The sequence below is a fragment of the Apteryx rowi genome, unplaced genomic scaffold (assembly GCF_003343035.1).
Source record: "Apteryx rowi isolate R43461 unplaced genomic scaffold, aptRow1 scaffold_1, whole genome shotgun sequence".
Lineage (NCBI taxonomy): Eukaryota > Metazoa > Chordata > Aves > Apterygiformes > Apterygidae > Apteryx > Apteryx rowi.
In genome coordinates, this window is record NW_020447196.1 from 9,033,759 (window position 1) to 9,055,335 (window position 21,577).

The 21,577-nt window shown below is 36.3% G+C and overlaps 1 protein-coding gene across 5 annotated transcripts in view; it reads left to right on the plus strand.

Moving 5' to 3' along the window:
• WWOX (WW domain containing oxidoreductase) overlaps window positions 1-21,577 on the plus strand; it is a 525,798-nt gene that overhangs the window by 97,076 nt on the left and 407,145 nt on the right. For all 5 annotated transcript variants that reach the window (XM_026060605.1, XM_026060565.1, XM_026060574.1 and 2 more), the window contains exon 6: window positions 21,105-21,193. In XM_026060605.1, the coding sequence (XP_025916390.1) occupies window positions 21,105-21,193 (89 nt within the window). The remainder of the gene's footprint in view (window positions 1-21,104; window positions 21,194-21,577) is intronic.

Here is a 21,577-nt window from a genome sequence, read left to right on the forward strand (position 1 = left end):
AAAAAAGTAAAATTAGATTTTTGTAAGCTGGAGTGATGTGCATGTTCTTATTTTCAATGTATAGTAATCTTTCAATTTTATTTTTTTAAGCAGTATTCTATAATATAAATAATCTAGTCTTTTCTTCTGCAGGCTGTTTAATTCAGACAGGTTGAAGTTGCCTCCAAAGATTGGCGTCAAATTGAGGAAACCATTCATGTAGTAAATAAGATAATTTGTTTCCACCCAAAAAGATTAAAATATAGATTTTTTTTCCCCCCTCTATGATTTAACACATACAGTACCTGCATCTCTCTGATTCAGTCTTCTGAATGTATTTTGGAATTAACTGCTTCTACATGAATTTCTGCACTTCATTTTCTGCATTGCATTTTTTTACTTGAATTTTCTGCGTTTTAATTAATGAAGTCAATAAAGCTCTATTTACTCTATTTGCAAGGCATTAATCAATGTTTCTGTAATTTCAAAATATGATGGGAAACTGATGCTCCTTAAGAAAGCAGAGCTATTAAAAAATTACAAGTGGTAGAGTTTGAGAATTACTCTATATATATACTGGAGAAAGATGTGATTTGACTTCAGTTTTCTACATTCCATCTTTAATTCAAGAATCTTAATTTCTTTGTGCTGCTTATTTTTGTCTTTATAAGCCTTTTTTTATCTTGATTGTTCTTTAGCAAAAATCTTTCAGAATATTGATCTTTCTGCTTATAGTTAAAATAGAAATTATTAACCAAGTTTATAGGAAAATTTTGCTTAACAGAAGTGCAACAAATATAGTGAAACGAGGTGTTTTCTACCTGAGCTGGTCTCTGTAGATGGGTGTTCTTGGAATGTTGTGTGGAACCTGATCCATAAGAATTAGTTCTCTTAAACCTTTCCTACAAAGGGAAGATAGACCAGATTGCTATAAACTATCTGATAGCGTGTGAACTCTTACATTTTTTTATTCCAGTGTAAGAATGCCTTTTCTCTGATCTTGGATGTGTGAACAGGCTAACCTATTGCAAATAAAGTACTTCCAGTCTTAAAAAGTTGCAAGCTCCAAAAACGTGGTTTGCCCTGCCACAACATTAGCAAATTTCCCCATGGATGGATTCAGGTGAAATCCATCAGGCTTTTCCTTGCTCAGTCTACTCATTTTTCACACATTTTGTCTGCCCCTATGTGGTTCTGAATGCTTTTTAGCCTCAAGCATTGGCATTTGTATACTAAAAATCTGTGTGAGCAGAAAATTGCATYGCAAAAGTGAAGACCAGAGTACAACTACAGTGAAAAATCAAACTCAGTACAGCTGAAATATCTCCTAAAAGATTCCATATTAGAAATGTTAAAATAATTTTTAAATATATGTAACAATTTTTTTTAGACTCACTGAAGACAGTGAGTAAAAATTAGATTGCGGTCTTGGTTTCTCTTTTTTTTTCCCCCCCATATTTAGTGTGATTCCACACACTTTCCTGGGAAATCCACTTACTCAGATTTTGCAAAATAAGTATTTCAGAAGATAGTGTCTGAAATCATATGCAAGCTTTTTGATAGCTAATTGACACTAAATTGTCCTAAAGTTTTATGAAACACTAAACGTTCCCATACCTTACTGTATATTACATTGGTTGTTTTGAGTGACAAAACCACTTAGACTCCTTGACTGTTACCATATCATGTTTTTGAAAGGTAGAACAGAACATTATCATCTTTTTAATAGGAGCATTACATGATTCATAGATGGTGAATATTTCATGCACTTTGCAGTTGCCTTTGTGCAGGAAGGTAAATGGAAAGTAAATCCATGTGTACTTCAGACAGTAAAAACACATTACTTTGTTACATCATATAAACATTCGGATTTGATTCTCTCTTTACTCATGCTGTAAAAAGAAAGTTTTAAAGTGTTTAGCCATACCTGAAAATGTAAATGCACTAGCCTAATGTAATGCTGAAGAAAAATTAAGACAAATGATACTGCATCCTTGCCACAAACTGCAGCTTGTACAAAATTCACTTTAGTTATTATACTGTGAATACGTGTACTAAACCTCCTCTGTGTATGCACAATTTATGTTGAATGCAACATGAATCATTTTAATAGACCAAGCAAAAAGTCCCCAAAGTCAATTTTCAAATTATGAACCTTGGAACAGAATATAACAACAATGAACAACAAATAGTTCAGCTTTTATTCTGAACTATAAATGAACTGTTAAAGGTACAGTATACTCATTCAGAAAAACATTTCCCGCTTATCAACACAATGGTTGAAAAGCATAACAAGAATATTTTTAAAGGTTGGGTCTAAATTCTCTTTTTCCTACACCTTATTAAGAGGGACACTTATGAAAGCTGATGTTAGGAAGATTTTAACGGTATTGTGAGACTTGGATGACTCTGGTTAGATTCTCTCTGATCTGCCATGTAACCTTGAGAAATTATTTTGTAAGTCTGCTTTTGGCCTCACCTGTTGAGATATTTTGTTTGTTTATTTTGGGGATGTGCTGTCTGTTTGCACAGTGTATAGCGCAGTGGAGACTTGATCATACTTAAGGTTCTTAATGCTTTGAAATTCAGGAATGCATTCAGAATTACTGCTTAAAGCCTGGCTCGGCTGCACACTGCTCGTTTCAGAACAAAGCTTTCTTGCTGCATGGTTTAACTGTTCCTTGCAAAGAGGCTACAGCAAAGGTTGTAACAGATGAATGCAGATCTCTTGCAGGTTTGTAAACAAGTAAAATTCAAGTGAAAGGAAGAAAGACTATTTGAGCATCATCTAAAACATGGACCTAATAGATCAGGCCAGTTGTCCATCTAGAAAGAGGCGGCAATCTCCATAGCTGACAGAATGGTGGTTTTGGCATGTATTAATGTTTATGCCCTTTCTGAGTTTAACAGGAGAAGTTTCATGAAGAAATCTTCAGGAAGGGGCTGACCTCTCGATACTTGGGACTAGTTCCACTTAAAATCTTGGGACCTAATTTTGCATTCTTGCTTCGCTAAGCACATCGCTTCAGAATGTAAATCCCCACAATCTTTGCTTAAACTCTGAAAGAGCCTAAAATTCTTAAGCACCTAACTTTTTCCTCGGTAACTTAAAATGCTTGTTTTTGGCTGCATTTAGAATTGCCTTAGTCCTAATACTGCTGAATACACAAACCCTATTGAGTTGCACATATGAGGTGTGTTTTGTTCATCTGAGCCTTAATTGGTGAATGCTCTTAGATATTGCCTACTGGATCAGGATTCTCATCAGATTTTGCCAGGTGATAATGTAGTTGTATCTCCTCTTGTTTTTATTCATAATGTGTAATGGGAGATCTGCATCCCCAGTTTTAGAGGTGAATGTTTTAAGCACAAGGGAACTTGGTCTTGAAGTAATGTTCTCCCTATTCCTTTACCTAAAACAGTTAACTATTCATCTAGCTGGAGAGGCTGGAGGATTATGCCATTCGTCTGGGATCAGGGATGTGATGTTCTAGACCTGGCTCTAGCAAGGAGCAGAAAAGTCTGCAGCTGTGGTAGGTCACCATGCAGGGGTTTGGAAAGAAAATCCTGTTTCTTRTGTCCATCTTTTCACTTGCCCAAGTGACAGTGTACAAGAACCAGTCATAATTTGACCCTGTAGTTTTGACGGGGACCATGAATACAAGCTTAATTCTCCGACTGAGATCACGTTAAATCGGTAGCCTGAAACACTTTAATTAGTTTTGCATGGACAGATATAGCTAAAAGGCTTTACAGAAGAGCCTTTTCTATAAGGTCCTCAAAGAGGTGGGATTGGCATCTCATCAACTGAGTATGGCAACGAACAGACCTGCGTTCTCTGACCTGCCTGTTTTGCTGTCAAGTTTAAGGGCGTTTGCCCAGTTTTTAGTTTTATACTATTACTCCTTTCAAATACCGTGAGGTACACCGTCCAAAGGGCAGGCGGCGAAAGTGGGTAATTAGTGCGTTTCGCTGGGCTGAACAGAGCGCTCGGCCAGCTGTGGAGGAGATTGGATGGTATGTATGAATGAATGTCATTATTTTGACAGGATGATGAATTAACATTTCTAGCTTTGGAGCCTAATTTTGAGCAGTTTCATGTGGTCTGGTCAGTGCTGGGTCCTGCAGCTTGTGGCAACTTTGAAACGTCATGTAGCTTGGAAACATGTCAGCAAACTGAAATGAAAAAATGGTCTGCTAGAAGTGACTCGATTCTGGCTTTTACTTCAGCTGTTATCCTCCGCTGCTTGTGGTATAATGATTTTTCTGGTTGGTTTCTTGATCTTAAAAAATACTTACTTATTTAAAGCAATGCCCTTCTCCCCCCTTTTCTAAAGGAAAGATGACATTTTCAGTTGACTTTGGTTCCTGTCAATTTTAATGGGAACTGAGTGCACTAATAAACCCTTCAAAAGTTTACAGGGGTCAGATATGCGAAGCTATTTATCTTTAAAGATGAAAATCGGTCCTTGTTTAAGCTTGCTAAATTAAGATAGGAACCAGATCTGAAAAGGTACTCTGTACTTTACAATGCTGATGGTTACTTAGTGGAACTTTTTTTTAAAATCTAAATTAAAACCAAATGCTTGCAAGTGCTAAAAGCTATCCAAATGGTTGGCTTATATATATACAYTCATTGCCTCATCTCCTTCTCCTTCATTGATGCCTTTTTTTCATTGATGGATAATTTTACTTATTTAATAATCCATGGATTTAGTTGATTATAGGAGTGCTGTCTTTTTTTTGCACAAAATTTTGTACTATTCAAGCCTTTTCATTTTTCCTTTCCTTGCTTCTGTCCTCCTAAAATTGCCTACTTAATCAAAGTCTTATAAATAAAAACTTTCTCTGCCTTATCATCTTGCCATATCCTTTCTAGAAGAGCCTGAGAGAATTAGTGAGTCGTGCCCTGAAGTGCTGTATTGTACTGCAGGCAATTCTCTGTGCTCTGTAAGTGGTCAAATTTACTGTCTAGATTAGAAGACAGAATGAAGTAAAAGAAAAAGGACCCCGAGAATTGTGCTGAATGTTTCTATGGGCAGAGAGAAGGCGGCTATTTTCAGTGAACACTAAGTCGTGCAGTTAAAAATAGAAATTGGCAGTGGTCATAGGCTTTTCAAGCTAGTGTACATGAGAAAAACAGTCTGATTCAAAAGTTCACAGCCATTGTGTATCACTGTCAGTTCTGAAGACTTTTTATAAGGTACATCATGGCTATGAAACTTCTACTTGAAAATACTGTGAGGACAAGAGGGTTCTGTAAACCCTTTACCACAGCCTGTGGAGCACAGCATAGGAACCACGGGTTTAATATGCAAAACTGCATACCTCTCTCACTGCTTGTAGCATTACACTGCGTACTGAGATCATAGTTATTATAAAACTATAAAACTGACTTGTTTTATTGAAAATTAACTTTCTTTTTAATTTCTAGAGAAAGAATTTGCCTTTGCATTTGGAGTCTTTGTAACTGATACTTTTTGACAATTACATTTTTTTGAAAGATATTACTAATATAAGCCTCTTTGAAAAGAAAGCTATAATAACCTTCTGAAATTTTACATTTCTTCTAGAGCAAAAGGTTAAAACTTGTTCTAGATTTTTTTTATGGCAAGTTTCTTTTTTACTTTCTTTGTGTGTATCTTCAAAAGTTGCCAAAAAAATGTATACCATCAGAAGAATAAAAAATCACGAGCCTCTAATTTGTGATTTCTTATTTTATTTTTCAGTCTTGTAGGAGAAACCACAATATTGTCATGGGGTTTTCACGGCTGAATAATTATGTCTAAATGGAACTTGATGGATTTCAGTAGCACTGTGTTCAAGCTGCTTATGTGTATCCTATTGCAGGATGTTGAGCTAAATTTATAGCTATGCAAATTGTGCTGTTCATAATTTATCTCATAACATATTCTCTGTTTTAACTGTATGTACTGTCGCTTGCTATGTCCTCACTGGCAAGTAGCGTGACCTAAAGCAAGTAGATCCGTAGAGTGAAACCTTTGCTGGTGAAGACCAGACATCCACCCTGTATTTACTGCAGGAGCTTTAGTTTGAACTGTCTGGGGTTTGGTCCATGGACTGAACAGCAGTAAGTGATTGAAGAGCATTTTCTGGTATAGTTTCACTTGAAAGGAGTCCAGTGTATATGTCCTAGGACCCACTGCACAAGGTCAGCAAAGCAAGGCAAGTGAGATGATCAGGAATTTAACTTTTAAAGTTCCTAATCTGGAATAAAATGATAACATTGATGCACCCRCAACCTGTCCTCCTCATGTGAAACCAAACTGGTTAGGATATAAACTTCACATTGATCCGAATGATAGAGATGCRACTGTGTCTTGTGGGATACTCATGGTTCACAGGACAGGATTCCAGCAGGATACTCACAACAGTAAAAGTAAATACTTAAGTGTATGCTGTGTTGGCATTTATGAACATGTCTTATATGGAGAAATCAGTGTGATGAGTTGTATGCACTTGATACAAAAGTTTGGCAGGAACTTTGCCACATTTATTCTTTTCTCATTTATTAGCCCTGGGACTCTTTCGAAGTTCTGAATGACTTTAAGCAGCTGCCATATGTGAGAGAGACATTCCTGAAAAGCTGATTATTTTTTCTCCTACCCTTAGTCCTTTTCCCAATGGCATATTTCCCCATAGTTGAACCTGCCAAAAAACAGAATAGTTTAGATTCATTTCTAAACCAAAATCTGTTTTTTTTGATTATAAAAGAGATAATCCATTATCTCATGGTCTTGCAAGTCAAAACATAATTTTATGCAGTTGAAGAAGCAAGTTTCCTGCTTACTAATCCAATTCTATTAATTTTAAGGTGTCTAGACAAAAAATATTGGGTAACTTTAGGTGTTTTCGTGGCTTCCTTTTTGACTCCTTGATTCCCATTCATTGTATTAATTGTATGTCAGTGGCCCACAGAGGCCTGACCAAGATCGCTACTGTATTGCATCATGCACTATACTAAATTGCAAGAGACAGCCTCAGCATCCAAGAAAGTAAAATTTAGATTGGTGAAGAGCAAATATGGATAAGCAATGTTATAGCCAAGACTAAATCAATAGTAAGACCAGAGAAAGGGCCCAGAGATGAACTGTGGTTTTATCTAGGCCATGATCCACTTGATTCTTCTACTCTCAGATGCATGTGACAGTACCTTTACTGCTGAAGAGATGAGTAAATAATCTTACTACAAAAAAGAGCAAAATATTTTGAGAATTCTTTTTCTTGTASAATATGCTATTTAAAACTTAAGAAAATTATGCAGAGGTGTAGAAAGATTTATATTCAGTAGGAGTAACCTAAATAACATGTCTGTAAATCTGTTGTTCTTGAATAGTACAGTTATCCCCGTATAATGCCAGAAAAACCCTCTATTTCTCAGCAACATCTATTTTCTCTCTTATGATATATTATATGGCTTTTTAGTGTAACTGCATTTTTAGTTCTTATTAGATATAATTTATATGTTGCCTTATAGAAAATTTGTTTCATAATTCATTAATTATTTACTGTTACTTGACCTTACAGTACAGGAAAAGACCTATCCCATAACTGTAATTTCAATTCTCTCTAGTGTGAAATCAATCATATTCCACATCTTTTATATTATTTAGAATGTGAACGATGAGATTTTCTTGTGCGTTTCTCCTCAGTTGCTAGGGACTTTCAGACAGTGTGTGTGTAGGAAATACGAGCTCTGCAGACCTGCGTGGACAACTGATCGTATTGCAAAAAGTGCAAAAATGCTTGGAATGGCAGAGCTATCCCTGTTTCTACGTGGAGCTGGTGGCTGATACTCAAGACAGGCAGGCTGGTGCTGTTAAAAACTAGCAGTGTTTTATACAAACTTACTTCTTAGATTTTTTTTTTTCTTTGTATATGGGTAACATTTAGATATGTATATAACAATTAATAATTCCTTCATATCTCTGCAGCTTCATACTCCAATTAATTACACTAATGTTGTTAAAGACCAAGTTTGACATGTCCGGGTTTTAAAGCTGATGAGAACTATTGGGCAGTTGGATAACCAGATCTTTTATGTATTTATGCTGTAGCCTGTGCTACATAACTGATACGTGCCATGTTTATATTTACAGTTCAAAACCATTTTATGAATGTAGTAGGAGGTAATCCACTATAAACAGATACTGAACTACAGTTTGAGATTACTTTGAGAGAAAACACTGGGTCATTTTTAAAAATACATGGGTGCATAAGAGGAGAAATCATTAATGCATTTGAAATTTGGAGGATACTTTTTTCTGAAATACCGCAATGATAGTATTCTCTGAAACCAAATAAAGTTTTGAAATGATATTTTAAATAAATAAGATGTGTTTATGGAGCAAATTACATTTGTACCGCAGCCTGCATGAGCATAGAAAAGAAGACTTTTGTCCTCGGCAAAAAAAATATTGCCTCTTATTAATAATTTCTTCTCCTTCTCCCTGCATGTTTGTCTATATATTTTTTTGCACTGTAAGGCAGGTTATCAACAAAATATTGTTTTTTTGGTCACTTTTATTTCAGTAGGTAAATGTCAAATGTCATGTCCAGATTGCAATACTGCGTTTTATGCAAATTCCTGACTATGTTAAAAATATATTAAGCAAAAGCCCTTCCAGCCATTCACGTGTACAACTTTATGAAAATCAGATGTAATTGGTATTTAATTTACTTAAATAACATATGCTTTTTAAAGATAGATTTTCCTGATATGCAAGCATGGTTAGGAAAAAATACTGAGTATATGTAAGTAATATTATACAAGAAAATAAAGCTAATTTCTTGAAGTGTACAGTATATGGATAGAGTTTGGGAAAAAATACTAAAATGAGAAGTATAATGCTATTTTCCTAAGCCACATTTGCTAAATGCAGACTTTTGCAAGGTCAGCAGTTATAGTGGAGTTGAGTAGAAATGGCTTCAGTGGCTTTAACTTTACCAGTGCCCTTGATGAGGTGCAGAGTTGTCAGTATTCTCATAAAATTCCTCAGTGATGGCTTCTTCTGTTCTCTTTATTTCCTTAAGTGAACATCTGTCTAATTGTTCACCTCCATTGCTTTAGTGCTTTCCTCATGCTTTCTCTGTTTCCAGACAATAAACTTTATTTTCTTCATAAGAATTCAGTCTACGCAAGGGTATTAGGCAGCTTGTTTGCACCTTTTAATTTCTGGAAGTTTTCCAGAAGGGCTTTTTGCTGTAGTTCCAATGGGTTCATCAGTGAATCATGTAACATAATGCAGCATTGTGTTTGGGTTTTTATCCGTTACCTTCTGTTTATAAACATCTGCTTGGAAATTTTCTTTTTGAAATTTTTTTAATATGTTTTACATTTTTGCATGTGGCATATGGGTAAGATATACAGTAGCTGCTATTTTTTCAGGTGTTCAGGTAGGTACAGCTAGTATTTAACTTAAAATATGGGAAAAGCCTAAGTTATTTGCTTAAAAAGCAAAATTTTAAGATTGTGTGCCTATTATTTAACTATGTAACAGTATGTTAAATTAAAAAGAAATTAATAATTGAATGACTACATAAAAAAGTGGCATTAACCCTTACGGTTGCAGAGCTGCAGAAGGATCTGAAAGCCTTTCTGTCAAGTACAGAGAGTATTACAAACTTAGCATGATGATTCTCTTAATGTACAGTTATTTGTGTTCAGTTTTGCTTTTTTTTTTTAATTAAGGGGAAAGGGAATGATTGAGGTTTTCTTTTTCTTTTCTTTCCCCCACTGATCTGCCTATAAAGCATTTATATCAGTCTTGCGCACCTCTTCTTCCAGCAGATATTTTCACTGAAAGTAGGTTTGTATCATGCTTTTCTTGCTGCTCTACTTGCTGTAGTGGCAGCCCTCCCTTATTTTGTATGTACAAATGCTGTAAGAATATGATCCATAATGTATATGCTCCATCCTTGTCACTATATTGTTCATTGGCAACTTGTATTTAGGAAGTTATATAGGAAACCTAAGTTTAACAAAGGTAAGAATCAACTCTCGCACTGTATTGCTGCATGAGACATTTTTCCCTGAAGTCCTTTTGTTATCTATAGATCAAAATTGGATCTGAAAAATCATATATTTAGTAAAAGAAAATTTCAGAGCTTTTCATATTGAAGATGCTTACAAATGAGACACTTAATTTTGGTCTTCATCCACATTTACACTAAAGCCAATTTAAACTTTCTTAATTATTCGAACAATGCGATATGGCCTGATGACCCCTTCTGCGTGTGTCTGAATGCAATCAGTTTTATGCATCTGTAAAATACATGGTCTAGACTTTGATCTCACATTTTTAGACAACCCTAGAATTACATTAGATTTATAACRACGTGTTTAGTTTTATATCTATTTTGTTGATTACCAGTAGAACAATATGATTCCTGTAATGGGTCACGTTTTCACACAAATTTAATTTCAACTTTTGTGTTTTCACATCTGGTTATTTTGTTTGTATTTTCTTTGTAACACAATTTTTATACTGAAAGAAAACACAGGAAAAACTTGCTCTTTTTGTCATCACAAATCAGGTGGCTTAATGCCAGGTTGCTGTGCTCTAGGATTGTTCGAATGTGCCTGAAATTTTCTTGTGCATGCAGAAAGACTTAATACTTTTCTTCAAAGTATGTATTGCGTATATTGAGTGAATATTAAGAACCTGATCCTGCCAACCCTTATTTGTACAAGAAATCTTTACTAATGTGATTCAGTCCATTTATTTCACTTTCCAAAATTACATACATAAAAATGTGACCTGAAATGGTATCGTTCCTCCTAGCTAGGGCATGTGAACAGTTGTGGAAACAAAAGAAATAATTTGTATATGCAGTTATTTTTTGATGATACTGTCCTGTAAGACATTTTTGTTATATCGTTTAAACCTAGCAGATTATAAACCATAATCTGCCAATTAAAATGTCCTAATTAGCTAATTATTCAGTTCTTTCATTTCCGTGCTTGTCTTATGTATTCATTCCTACTCGTGTTGAAACCTCCTAAAATCACTCATGTTTAAAGAAGCGATGCCTTGTAAAAATATCCGTGTTTGTATTCTTGTAGTACTAAGAGGAGGAAAGGACTACACCTTCAATCTGTTGGCAAGCTTTGTACTTCATAATGGCTGCAATGCATTTTTGGACCTGCAGACGTCACTATTCTGCCAATTAATTGTGCTACACTAAATGTTCATATAGCACTATGACCACATTTAAAATGTATGTTGCTTACATCTGGCAATTATAGCAGTTTGTTTTCAATCTGAAACAATTAGCAGACTTATTTTAATACTCTTAGTTCATTTTCAGCATTCCAATAAAGGAAATACTGTGCTTTCCTTTTAACTTGTATAAGCCTTGGCCAAAGACTGTCTTTAATTATTAGTTATTGTTGTTTCAGTACAGATTTATGAACTATTTATTTTGTGTCATATAACATACCATTTTTAAGCAACATTTTTTCAATCTGAACATAGCTTCCAGGAGGGCGAGCTGCCCAGAACATCAGTGATCTCACAGTTATTACTTTGTGTCATATATAATCTTGTTTTTTCCTGCAACAAATAAATCTTTGGGCCTCCCTGCAAAAAACATTTGTGGTTACAGTATAATAAAAATAAACCGTTTGTCGTGACTGCAGCTGACATTTATCAGCCTATTTGTGGGTGCTCTTTCTCTCTCTGTATAATACGGAACATAATTTGTCACTTTGTAAATACATTCCAGCCTAAATCCCTGCCAGCATCTGTTAGTGTTTGAAGGATTAATGCACTGCACAGTGCATGTCTGCACTTTCAGGCAACAACATAGCTTATGATTATGGATCATGGGAGAACAGGGAAAAAGGGTTCATTTTGTATTTACTTCAACATTGTTGCCCTTTTGACCATCATGCTTTTCTTGTCGTGCTTGTCATCTGTACTAAGGATGCTAACTCTTCCTGTATGCGTAAGATCTCTATCTGAAACCCTACTGCAAATTTTATATATCAGTGTATGTGTAGCTGTACCTGTAAGTTAACATCTTTAATTTTTTTGATAATTAATAGTGATAATATTTTTATTGCAGTGGTGATGATCCTGTTTTAATATCTGTTTAGAAATACTCATTCTTCCTCCAGCCTCTACCATTTCCAAAAAAATCCATTACCCTATTTATTTCTATACTGCATATTTCTCAGCAAACAATAAACTAGGTTTATTTAATCTTAAAATTTCAAACTGAGCAAGTTTCTAAAAGGACACAAAGTCTGTAGTTTCTAAATTATTGAAATGCTGTTAGCTTTTGCTGCCTTTTTTTAAAAATACATTCTGCTATCAGCTCAAATCTTTCAGAATGAGAAGAATTGAAAGCATTTGAATGGGAGGCTCTCCACCCAGTGAAGATCCTGTTGCATGTTCCCAGGCTCGCTCTATTATCCTGTAAACAAGAAGATATGTTTATTAGAATAGTAAACCATATGCACGTAATGTATTGCCAAGATTATTTGAGATTCCCCAAGATAAATTCAAATGAGCTTTTGAGGAATGGGGGTTTGGAGATGGAGAGAAATGTTCTATATCCCAGGAAAGAAAAAGTTCAGCTAAAAAGTAGGCTCCCAAGTAAATACCAACAGTTTATGTACATTAAGAACTAAACAAATTCCTACTGCCAAAACCTATGGTAGATATTAAAAAAAAAAAAAAAAAGCATTTCTTGTAATTGAAGCAGATGTGCAGTGTGTGCAATGGAACTGTGTGCATACAGGAAAAAACAGATGTATTTGGAGCCTGCAAATTTAAGTATTCTGAAATTATGGTCCAGTAAATTTTGTGTGCGTATGTGTGTTTTTCTCTTCTCTCTGGTTAAGGAATAAATAATTTAAGAAATTACCTGAGGAGGCTGATTTCTCTTATTCTCTTTTTAAGTATGATTTAGAATTGCTGTGGTATAATTTGCTTCTCTGAAGATACTAGTTTCAAAAAGAAATGCAGATATTTTTCTTTTTTTCCTTCATAATTGTCTTTTGAAGATATTGCAGGCTGTAATTTTCAGAGATACTGATCTGTTCTAAAAGTAAACTAACTTAAAGATTGTGAAATAGCATAGCATTCTTCATAGTAGTGGTATTCATTTCTGAACATTTAGAAAAAAATAATGAAATTGAAACCTGAGAAACTGAGTGACCACAGCGAAATGAGTAAGTGTATTTTGTATTTCTTTATATATGAAGACATTTACTAACAGAAATACATACACAGTTTTAAAATATTGGTGATCTAAAATGACTGATGACCTGGGAAAGCATGTCCAACTCAAATACAGAAAATATAGCTAGTCAGTCATATAGCTATATTTGTGATATAAAATTTATCTAAGATAAATTAAGAAGCTGGAAGGTGGGAAAACATTGTAGTGAACAGTGGTTTGTTTAAAGGTGAGGACCAAATACCTCGTCGGCACCTGGCATTCTCAGAAATTGGACTGCTTCATGTCGGGTCTTTTTTATCACTTTTGTCCTTCTGGCCTTTCAATGTGAACTGTTCATTTGTTGTCTTTATGTTTACTCTCTGGCCAAAGGAGGATCTGGATTTCTCTGTTGTTTTTATAACCTTATTAAGCTTAGTAGGATAATCTCAGATTCATGTCTTCATCCTAGAGTATCATGGGTGGGGAACTGCCCTAGCAAGGTGAGGACACTGGGCTGGAGAACAGGCCTGAGAGAGCTTCATGGCTTGAAGTTTTCTTAAAGCAGTTGCTTATTCCTCCAAGCTACAGAGGCTGCCACAGAGATAGTGTTCGCTGTCAAATATCTGTAAATGTTCTGGAGAAGGGTTACAGGAAAGGAAAATAATACATTTTTCATGATAAAGTGTAAGTTCAAGGATGATCAGTAATCCTAACAATTTGCAGACTGATTTTGACCCAGTAGGTCTTTATTCACTTTACTTGGATGAAGGCAACCCATACCAAAATTCCATTTTTGTGAAGAAAATGAGAATCTAGTTACTTGAAACAGGAAGGACCCAGGCTGTATAAAATCAGGTTTGGGGAAGGCTCACTCAGAGCATTAAAGTGCATTCAATGAGATTGAGTAAGGTGAAACTGGACATGTAGACTGTGTCCATAATAATGCATACACTGAAAGTACCAATACAATACCAGCAATTGCAGTATTTTGAAATCTATAAACTTGGAGGGTTAGAGTCATCGTTTCTGTGCTGCAGAAACTTTAAGATTGCAGATATTGAAAACAAGCTATTTCACTTATGATTCTTGAAGTTTCCTTTGAAGTTGATGTGGGAGAGGAAAGATGTGGACTGAACTCACACAAACAAATAACACTTCAAGTGTAGACTGAGAAAAGAAATGTTCCTTGGAGCTGCTGTAAAACTTGCTGAAACTGAATTGTGGTTTTTCGAGCTTTCTGATGTGCAAGGGAGTGGTACTGAATATTTAGCAAAGACAGCTGTTCTCCTAACCATTGAAATTGGAATTAAATATCAGTAAATTATAAAGAAAATAAAGGTAAAAAAAGTAAGTTGGAAAAGCAGTGAAGCTAAGTATTACTAAATAGATTTTCTTTCTAGTGAAAGAAAAATCCTTTTCATCTCTGATTTTCATAAAGAATCACAATCAATCCCAGTCATTCCACTGTAGGTAAGGGTTAATAACATAAACTGTAATATGCAGGAAATTGTTTTGTCATGTGTACCATGTCTTCCTTCATTAATTAGTGAAAATTTGAAAAGTACTGCGTAGATATGGGGGAGAAAACAGAAAAAATTGGAAAAATGACTGTAAAATTGTTCTACCCCAATGTCTTCTAGTGGACTTTATTAAGTTAACTCAAATGTAACAAAAAAACTTATTATTAAAGCATCTAGTATGTATCTTAGGTTACTCTTAAAGCAGTATGATTCACTTGTCCCATTCATTTCCACGAGAAGTAGCTTCGTAGCATTCAAAGCACACAACAGTATGAAGCTAGCATTACATAAATACAGTTTTGCATGAAGTACCAAATGTTGAATACATTAGAGACAATAATATTTACAGTCCTAATCCTGAGTGAAAGCCTTTTTCCTTATTATGTTCCTCCATAAATAGTGCATAGTGACTATTGAGTGTCATAAGCTATGTGTCAAATTGTCAGATGTGCTTCTAACACATCCTTTACTTTGTTCTCAACATGGAAATATGGGTTTATTTGGGCATTGCTTGTCATATGCTGAGTTTTGATTATTTGTTTATTTTACCCATTTTAACATAATTCTACAGACTTTTCATCAGTTTTAATGTTGAATTCTTTTTTCCTGAAGATTATCTGTTTCTCGCTCTGCATCTATCAGAAGTATTTGCATTCCAAGATGTCATCAAGTTTTTTCTTTATCAAAGTGTTTTTTTGCAATTTATTATATTTTCAGTCCCTCAGAGTTGGGTGTTTTTACTGTTGTGCTATGTATTCAGTTTTGAGAAAAGGGCTTTTAAATATCTAAGATATATACACTGTATCTTTTGAAAGTAAAATTATACAGTAAACCAGCCAGTGTCCACTATGTTACAGTTTAAGTAGGTCCTCAAAAGATGTCTGGTACTTGCATAAGATAAGGGACTGCAGCATATTTATTAAGAGCCTTCAACTCTGTATAAAACTAGAGCAGTCAGAAGTAATGGTGTCTGCTGAAAGATTCTTTATCATATGAATTTACTTTTAGTCATCTATTATTTATTTCAGCTATTTTATATGCCATTATAATAAATATTATGACAGAGAAAGCTTTTATGCTTCAACTTATTGTACTGCTCTTCACTTCCTTGCAATCCTTCAGGAAAATGTAGCTATGCTTTACCTATATTTAACGTAAATCATCACTTACATTTGAATGAAAAATTCACTATGAAAAAAGACTCCTTCTTCAATAGCAAGACACAAATGCACAATCATGTTTACTGCCAAACTACTCTACCATGCAGTGTTCATTTTTAAACAGTTTTTAAGCTGTAAAGTGAATACAGTGCATGCAGTGAAATTGCTTGCTTTCTGGATGTTTTCACTTTCATGTTAGTTTCTGGCTCAATAAGCATTTTTCTAGCATGTGTGCAAAATATTACCAATTACATTTAAGCATTTTTAATAGTTTTGCTCCACATGGGCAGCAGCTTACATACAAAATTACGCAAACTGCTTTCTGGTGCTATTTCTGTTCAGAGCAATGAAAATGCAAGTTATCTAGAAATATTGATAAAGTGCTTTTAGAACTGGGTATAAAACCATCAAACAAGATGAACATTTTTCTTTGCATCTTTTCAAAATGTTATTGGACTGTGTTTGAACAAGGGCTTGTCAGGAACTGGAGGGTGGTTCGTGTTTGGCTGCCTCTTCAGAGGCAGGGTGCCGGTGACCAGACGTTGTTAGCCACGAGCTGCTCTTCGGACCTCATGAAACGCAAATACTCCTCATCCCCGCAGCACTTTTTCGGCTGGCTGTGGCTGACCGTTTTCACAAGGCTCAGTGCGCCTGCCGTACCCTGTCTTGTCCGTTCTCCTTTTGGCCAGTTTGCTACGTCTGCCCGAGTCGAACTGGGGAGACGTTTCGGGCTGCGGCGGCCGTTTGTGCAGGGCAGCYGCGGTTAGGGCAGCAGCTCGTGTGGCCCAGGCTGTCGGCAGGCAGCACGTAGCAGCGATCCTGCGCTTACAAGTGAGCTCTCCAAATGCTCCTAAATACCTTCTCTTATTTAGTATCCCTTTAACTGATGTAACTGCAAATAAAGTAGTAGAGGGAGCATTAATATCATTTATTGTTACAGTTTAAGACATTCTGCAGTTTTCTGTTTTAGTGTGTTGGTATCATGACGGAAGTGTTAAGCTCCCGTCTCCTTTGTGTTTGGGGAAGTGACAAGTCCCATTTAAGATTTCACAGCATAAAATGAGGCATAATTCAGTACGGAAAATATGTGAAGCGAAATGGTGAGAGACATCAGCATAATACAATTATGACACATTAGATCAGGATTTGCAGCATATCATTAACAATCAGTTGTGACTGTGAATTACAATTACAGTTTTGATGCCTTTTAGCAAAAACGTTTCTTTTTGGGGTTTATTTTTTATATACTTGTCACTGCTAATATCCTTACATTGATAGGAACCTACCTTGCAAACATGTTGCCTTATTCATAGCTTTTTTTTACTTATTTGTAACTTAGAAGAAGAAAGTGTGGAAAATTTTGGAGCGAAAATAGGTTCGTACTGAAGGCACGTGCCCTCCTCGAACTACAGGAGGAGGAACGGGTGAAATGCAGAGCACCTCTGTGGAGTGGGAAGGGCTTCAATCCCGGTTTGCAGGGGAGAAGCTGAGAAAGAAAAGCTGTGGGACTTGCCTAAGCCCACAATGTATAAATTTATTGGTTCCTCAGTTACTGCTTGGAGAAAACTCTCATGCTTGTTATTTTGCAGGCCTTTTTAAACCAGTGTGGCAAGATGTGATCTGAGTGGATTGGGGTCGCATGCTCTGGCTCTTCTGTGAGGGYGTAGAGCAAATGGTGTCCCTTGTGCTCAACATGTATCTTGTGTATTAATGAAGGAGACAGACACTTTTAGCATCAGTTTTTCCATAAGCAAAGGCAGGGAGAATGTTGAAAAGAAAACTTTGTATTTGCTGTTTGCCTCTGCTGACCTACTTGATAGAAAAGCCATAGGCAGCAAGGGGGAAGCAGAAGGTGGAAGAGGTGCATGTAGGCAAGGGAAGATGTCCCAAGACTATTAATCAGCACACTACAGCTATTAGAATTGAGATTTGATGTGGAAACAGTGAAGTAAATAACTGGCAGGAGAGACTAATGCTGCGCACCCAGTACCCTGTGTACGGCTACTGCTTTTTCTGGAAACCAAAGGGGAGTATTTTACCTTTAAAGTAAACCTTTTATTAAACCAAGCTTTTGACTAGGCTTCATGGTTTAGTTGATTTATGCACTGCCTTGTCCTAACTGTTAAAGCTTTCTTTGACTCTTCATTGAAACATTTTTAATTTGATAATCAAGATTATATCTGTTCTCTCTGTGATCTGTCATAATACCAGCTCAAAGCATGGACTGTGACTTAAGACCTAAGCTCAAAAGAGCGATCCCACAGCCAGTATAAAATACTCAGGGACATGTGCCACGGTCCGTCTATGCAGGAGGAGCAGGCTGAGGACCTGCCTTGCTGGGCAGCCTTAGAGCCCTTCCCTGCCTTAGAGCCCTTCCCTGCTGCCGTGCGCCGCCTCTGCCCAGGCGATGGAAACGTGCTCCGAGCATGCAGAGCAGGGCGAGCTCAGTACACTTGGGCTTTGGTCCTGAACGTTTTGAAGTCAGCTTTGTGGCGTTGTCAGTAGCAATCGCTATCTCATAGGAGGAAGTAAATATCCATTTTATATTGTTCCCAATTCTTGTGCACATGAATGCTTTTTTTTCCTCCTCCTTTTTTCTTTTTTCAGGTTATTTTAGATGCAGCTTGTTGAATTTCTTACCAAATGTCATCTTTATCTTCTTCTGTAACTGCATGTGTATCAAAGCTAAAAGCTAAAAGGAAAAAAAGGGGAAGTAGTGTTAAATTGTTTGAGATACTCCATTTTCTTTAGCCAGTAAAATAATGTATAATTGGAATGGTGGTCTCATTTCTTTGAATTGATACAGAAGAAACCTATAGTAGCAGTTTGCTTTCGCTAACAGGCAACCATTTATCCCTTTCAGTAATTTATTTATGATTTTTAAATTTCTAGTTTTCACATCTTTAGTATATTCATCCACAAAACCAGGCCATTTTTGTCTGCTTAATTGCTGAAAGTATTTTGGGGGCATCACAATTTTTTTTCTTTTGGCCTTGAAATACAAAGACTTTTTTTTCCATTCTTGGAATCGGTAGCAGAAACCTGAAAGCTGACACCAAGAGCAAAAGCATTACCTGAGTGGTGATATACCGTGTGGACTTGAATCAGTGTCCCCAGGAGGGTAGTAACCAGCAGCTTTTGCTTTAGTCTGTTGAACTACTTAGGTTTTCTTGTTTTTTTGGGAGGGTTTTTTTGGACCCCCTTATGCCCTTGTATTTGTAGCTTTCTTGTCCTTTTCCCCTTGGAAAAGTCAGTAAAATGTTTCAACTGAGGAGAACAGAAGCAAAATAAAAGCAGCTATGCACACTACATCTCTTAGGTAAACAGCCTTGGACTGCAGAGTTGAAGAGAAGTTGTTATGGAGCACAGTTGTGTAAACTAGCCAGCATTGCCTTTCTGAAGTCTCTGACYGTCAGACAGAAGAATATATTTATGTAGGGGGGCAAAGTAAATCCAGATACTCTAATGATGTGTATCTTGTGAGGGTGAGTTGGGTTTAGCCCTTTCAGACACCATCAATTGATATTTCCTGATGGAAGCTGAACCTGTCAATTTTAGTTGTATTTGTTGTGCTGTCCTGTTAAGACTGGCTGGAGTAGGAAGAAAGTAATTTGAGTGACATTCTGTTTAATCACAACCTGTAATACAATTGTAGTGGGCAGAAGGGGTGCTAGCGAGAAAAAAAGCAGATGTGGGGAGAAAAACATCAAATGCGATGAAGCAGGGAGATCCGTGAAGCGGCTGAATTTGAGAGACAAGGGAGCACTTCTTGTCGTCTTCCTGTGCTGATGCCTGCACTGCTTCCTTTTGGTCTCTCCAAATATGCCTACCCTCTAACCTTGTAATCCCAGTAGGTCCCATTGCAGCATGGTGCTTGCAAAGCTGCTGTTGCCTAACCTCAGATGCTGCTTGTGACTGCACAGTACCGCTGTATCTGCTGCATCTTTTTCCTTTGTTTTCTTCTAGCAGTGCTAACGTCCAGTCTAAACCATTACAGTTCTGCAGAGTCGTATGTAGCATGTTGGAATTGCATGAAGTGTCCCTCTAATTTCTTTTTTCCTGGATGAGCTAAGCAGATTGGGCTGCAAGTAGGCATAAATAGTGTTACATAATTTATGCAGACAAATTTAAGTTTGGGGAGAGTACAAGGCACTTAGCAGCTTCCTTCAGGTGCCAGAGAGTTTATATGGTGTTGGGCAGCAGTGACTCTAAAAGCAATGACAAGGACAAGCATAGGTGCTTATAATTTCTTAGGGAATGTGTGACTTGTATGTCGTAATGTTTGGTATTTTGCAGAAGATCACAGATGTCTTAAAGTATAGCTTGTGTGGAAGAACTGAAGTTGACTGTTGACTTGAGCAGGGAACACTGCAGTGCCGAGAGGCAATGCATTCGTACAGCCGCGGTCAGACGAGAGCCAGTTCCAAGCTGCGGCTTGAAAGAGCCATGGTCCACCTCATTCTGTGTACTGGCTGGCTCTCCGCTTCGGTGGTTTGCAATGAAAATAGATTTTTGGTTCATTTTGTTCCAAGATTTGGAATGTAAGCATTTCAGAGGATCTGCAGACAGGGACCTTCAGGCTGAGCATACTGAGAAGCGTTGGCTGGGTGGTGCTTCAGCTTAGCCCTTCCAGGGTGACCTGTCTTTTTGTGGGATTGCATGTCCTCTTCTAGGTGAAAAGTTGGCTTTAAGAGCATAAGCAATTTTTTAGAGGATATTCTGCCCTGGTAAACTTTTATTGTATGAAAAATAATAGGCTGATCAGATGTTTTCTATACTCATATTATAGTGTCTTATATATCAGCTGCTATGGATAGTAGCTTGTTTTAGGATGAATATGAATTCAGCTGATTTTTAAAGAATATTTACTGAGTATTTTTCTACCGGTATAGTATTTAAAAAATGCATGTATTACGAATAACACTTACTCAACTTTTTATTTCACGAGTTACATACAAGTTTCACCAGCTAAATGGAAAGAAAAAGATACATTAACCAAAACTAGCTTGTGTCAATTCCCTGTGTTATATGAAGCTGTGCATTGCGTAGTGTATGTTTTTAGCAGAACTACGAAGTTACAATGCTACTTTTGGCACTGAATGTTGTGCTTGTCCGTTCTTTTTGATGATTTGTATTCACTGAGGGCTTATAATGTTAAACAAGGGAATCTGACATGTTTCATAACACACTTTCTGTAACATGATACTGTGAACTAAACTTGCTATTATTTATCTTTATTTTTCTCTTGCTCCAGCATAAAGCCAAGGTAGAAGCAATGACCTTAGACCTTGCTTCTCTTCACAGTGTGCAGCACTTCGCTGAAGCATTCAAGTCCAAGAATGTGTAAGTACTCAGAAGATTACATATAATAATTTCTTGTTATTTTAATGTCTTAATCAGCTGAGCACAACTGCCAGAATTTACCACAGTTGGACTGCTCAGAAACTACAGTAGGTGAATAAGCATTTCTCAGGAATTGCTTTTTTATGTGCATATTTTTACATAAATTGAAGACTATTTGTTTTTATCTTAAAAAAATAATTACCAATCTCTGATTATTTCCTGTGTAGCCCCACCTTTAATAGGGGCATTAGTACCCCTGGTGGCTACTGAAAAGGGCCAAAGCTAAACTATCAAAAGCCGCTCAGATAACTTTTTTCCAGTGGTTTGAAAAAAGCCTGGGGTCACAGACCTGTCTCTGGAATAGTTTGTAATTTAAAAAAAAAA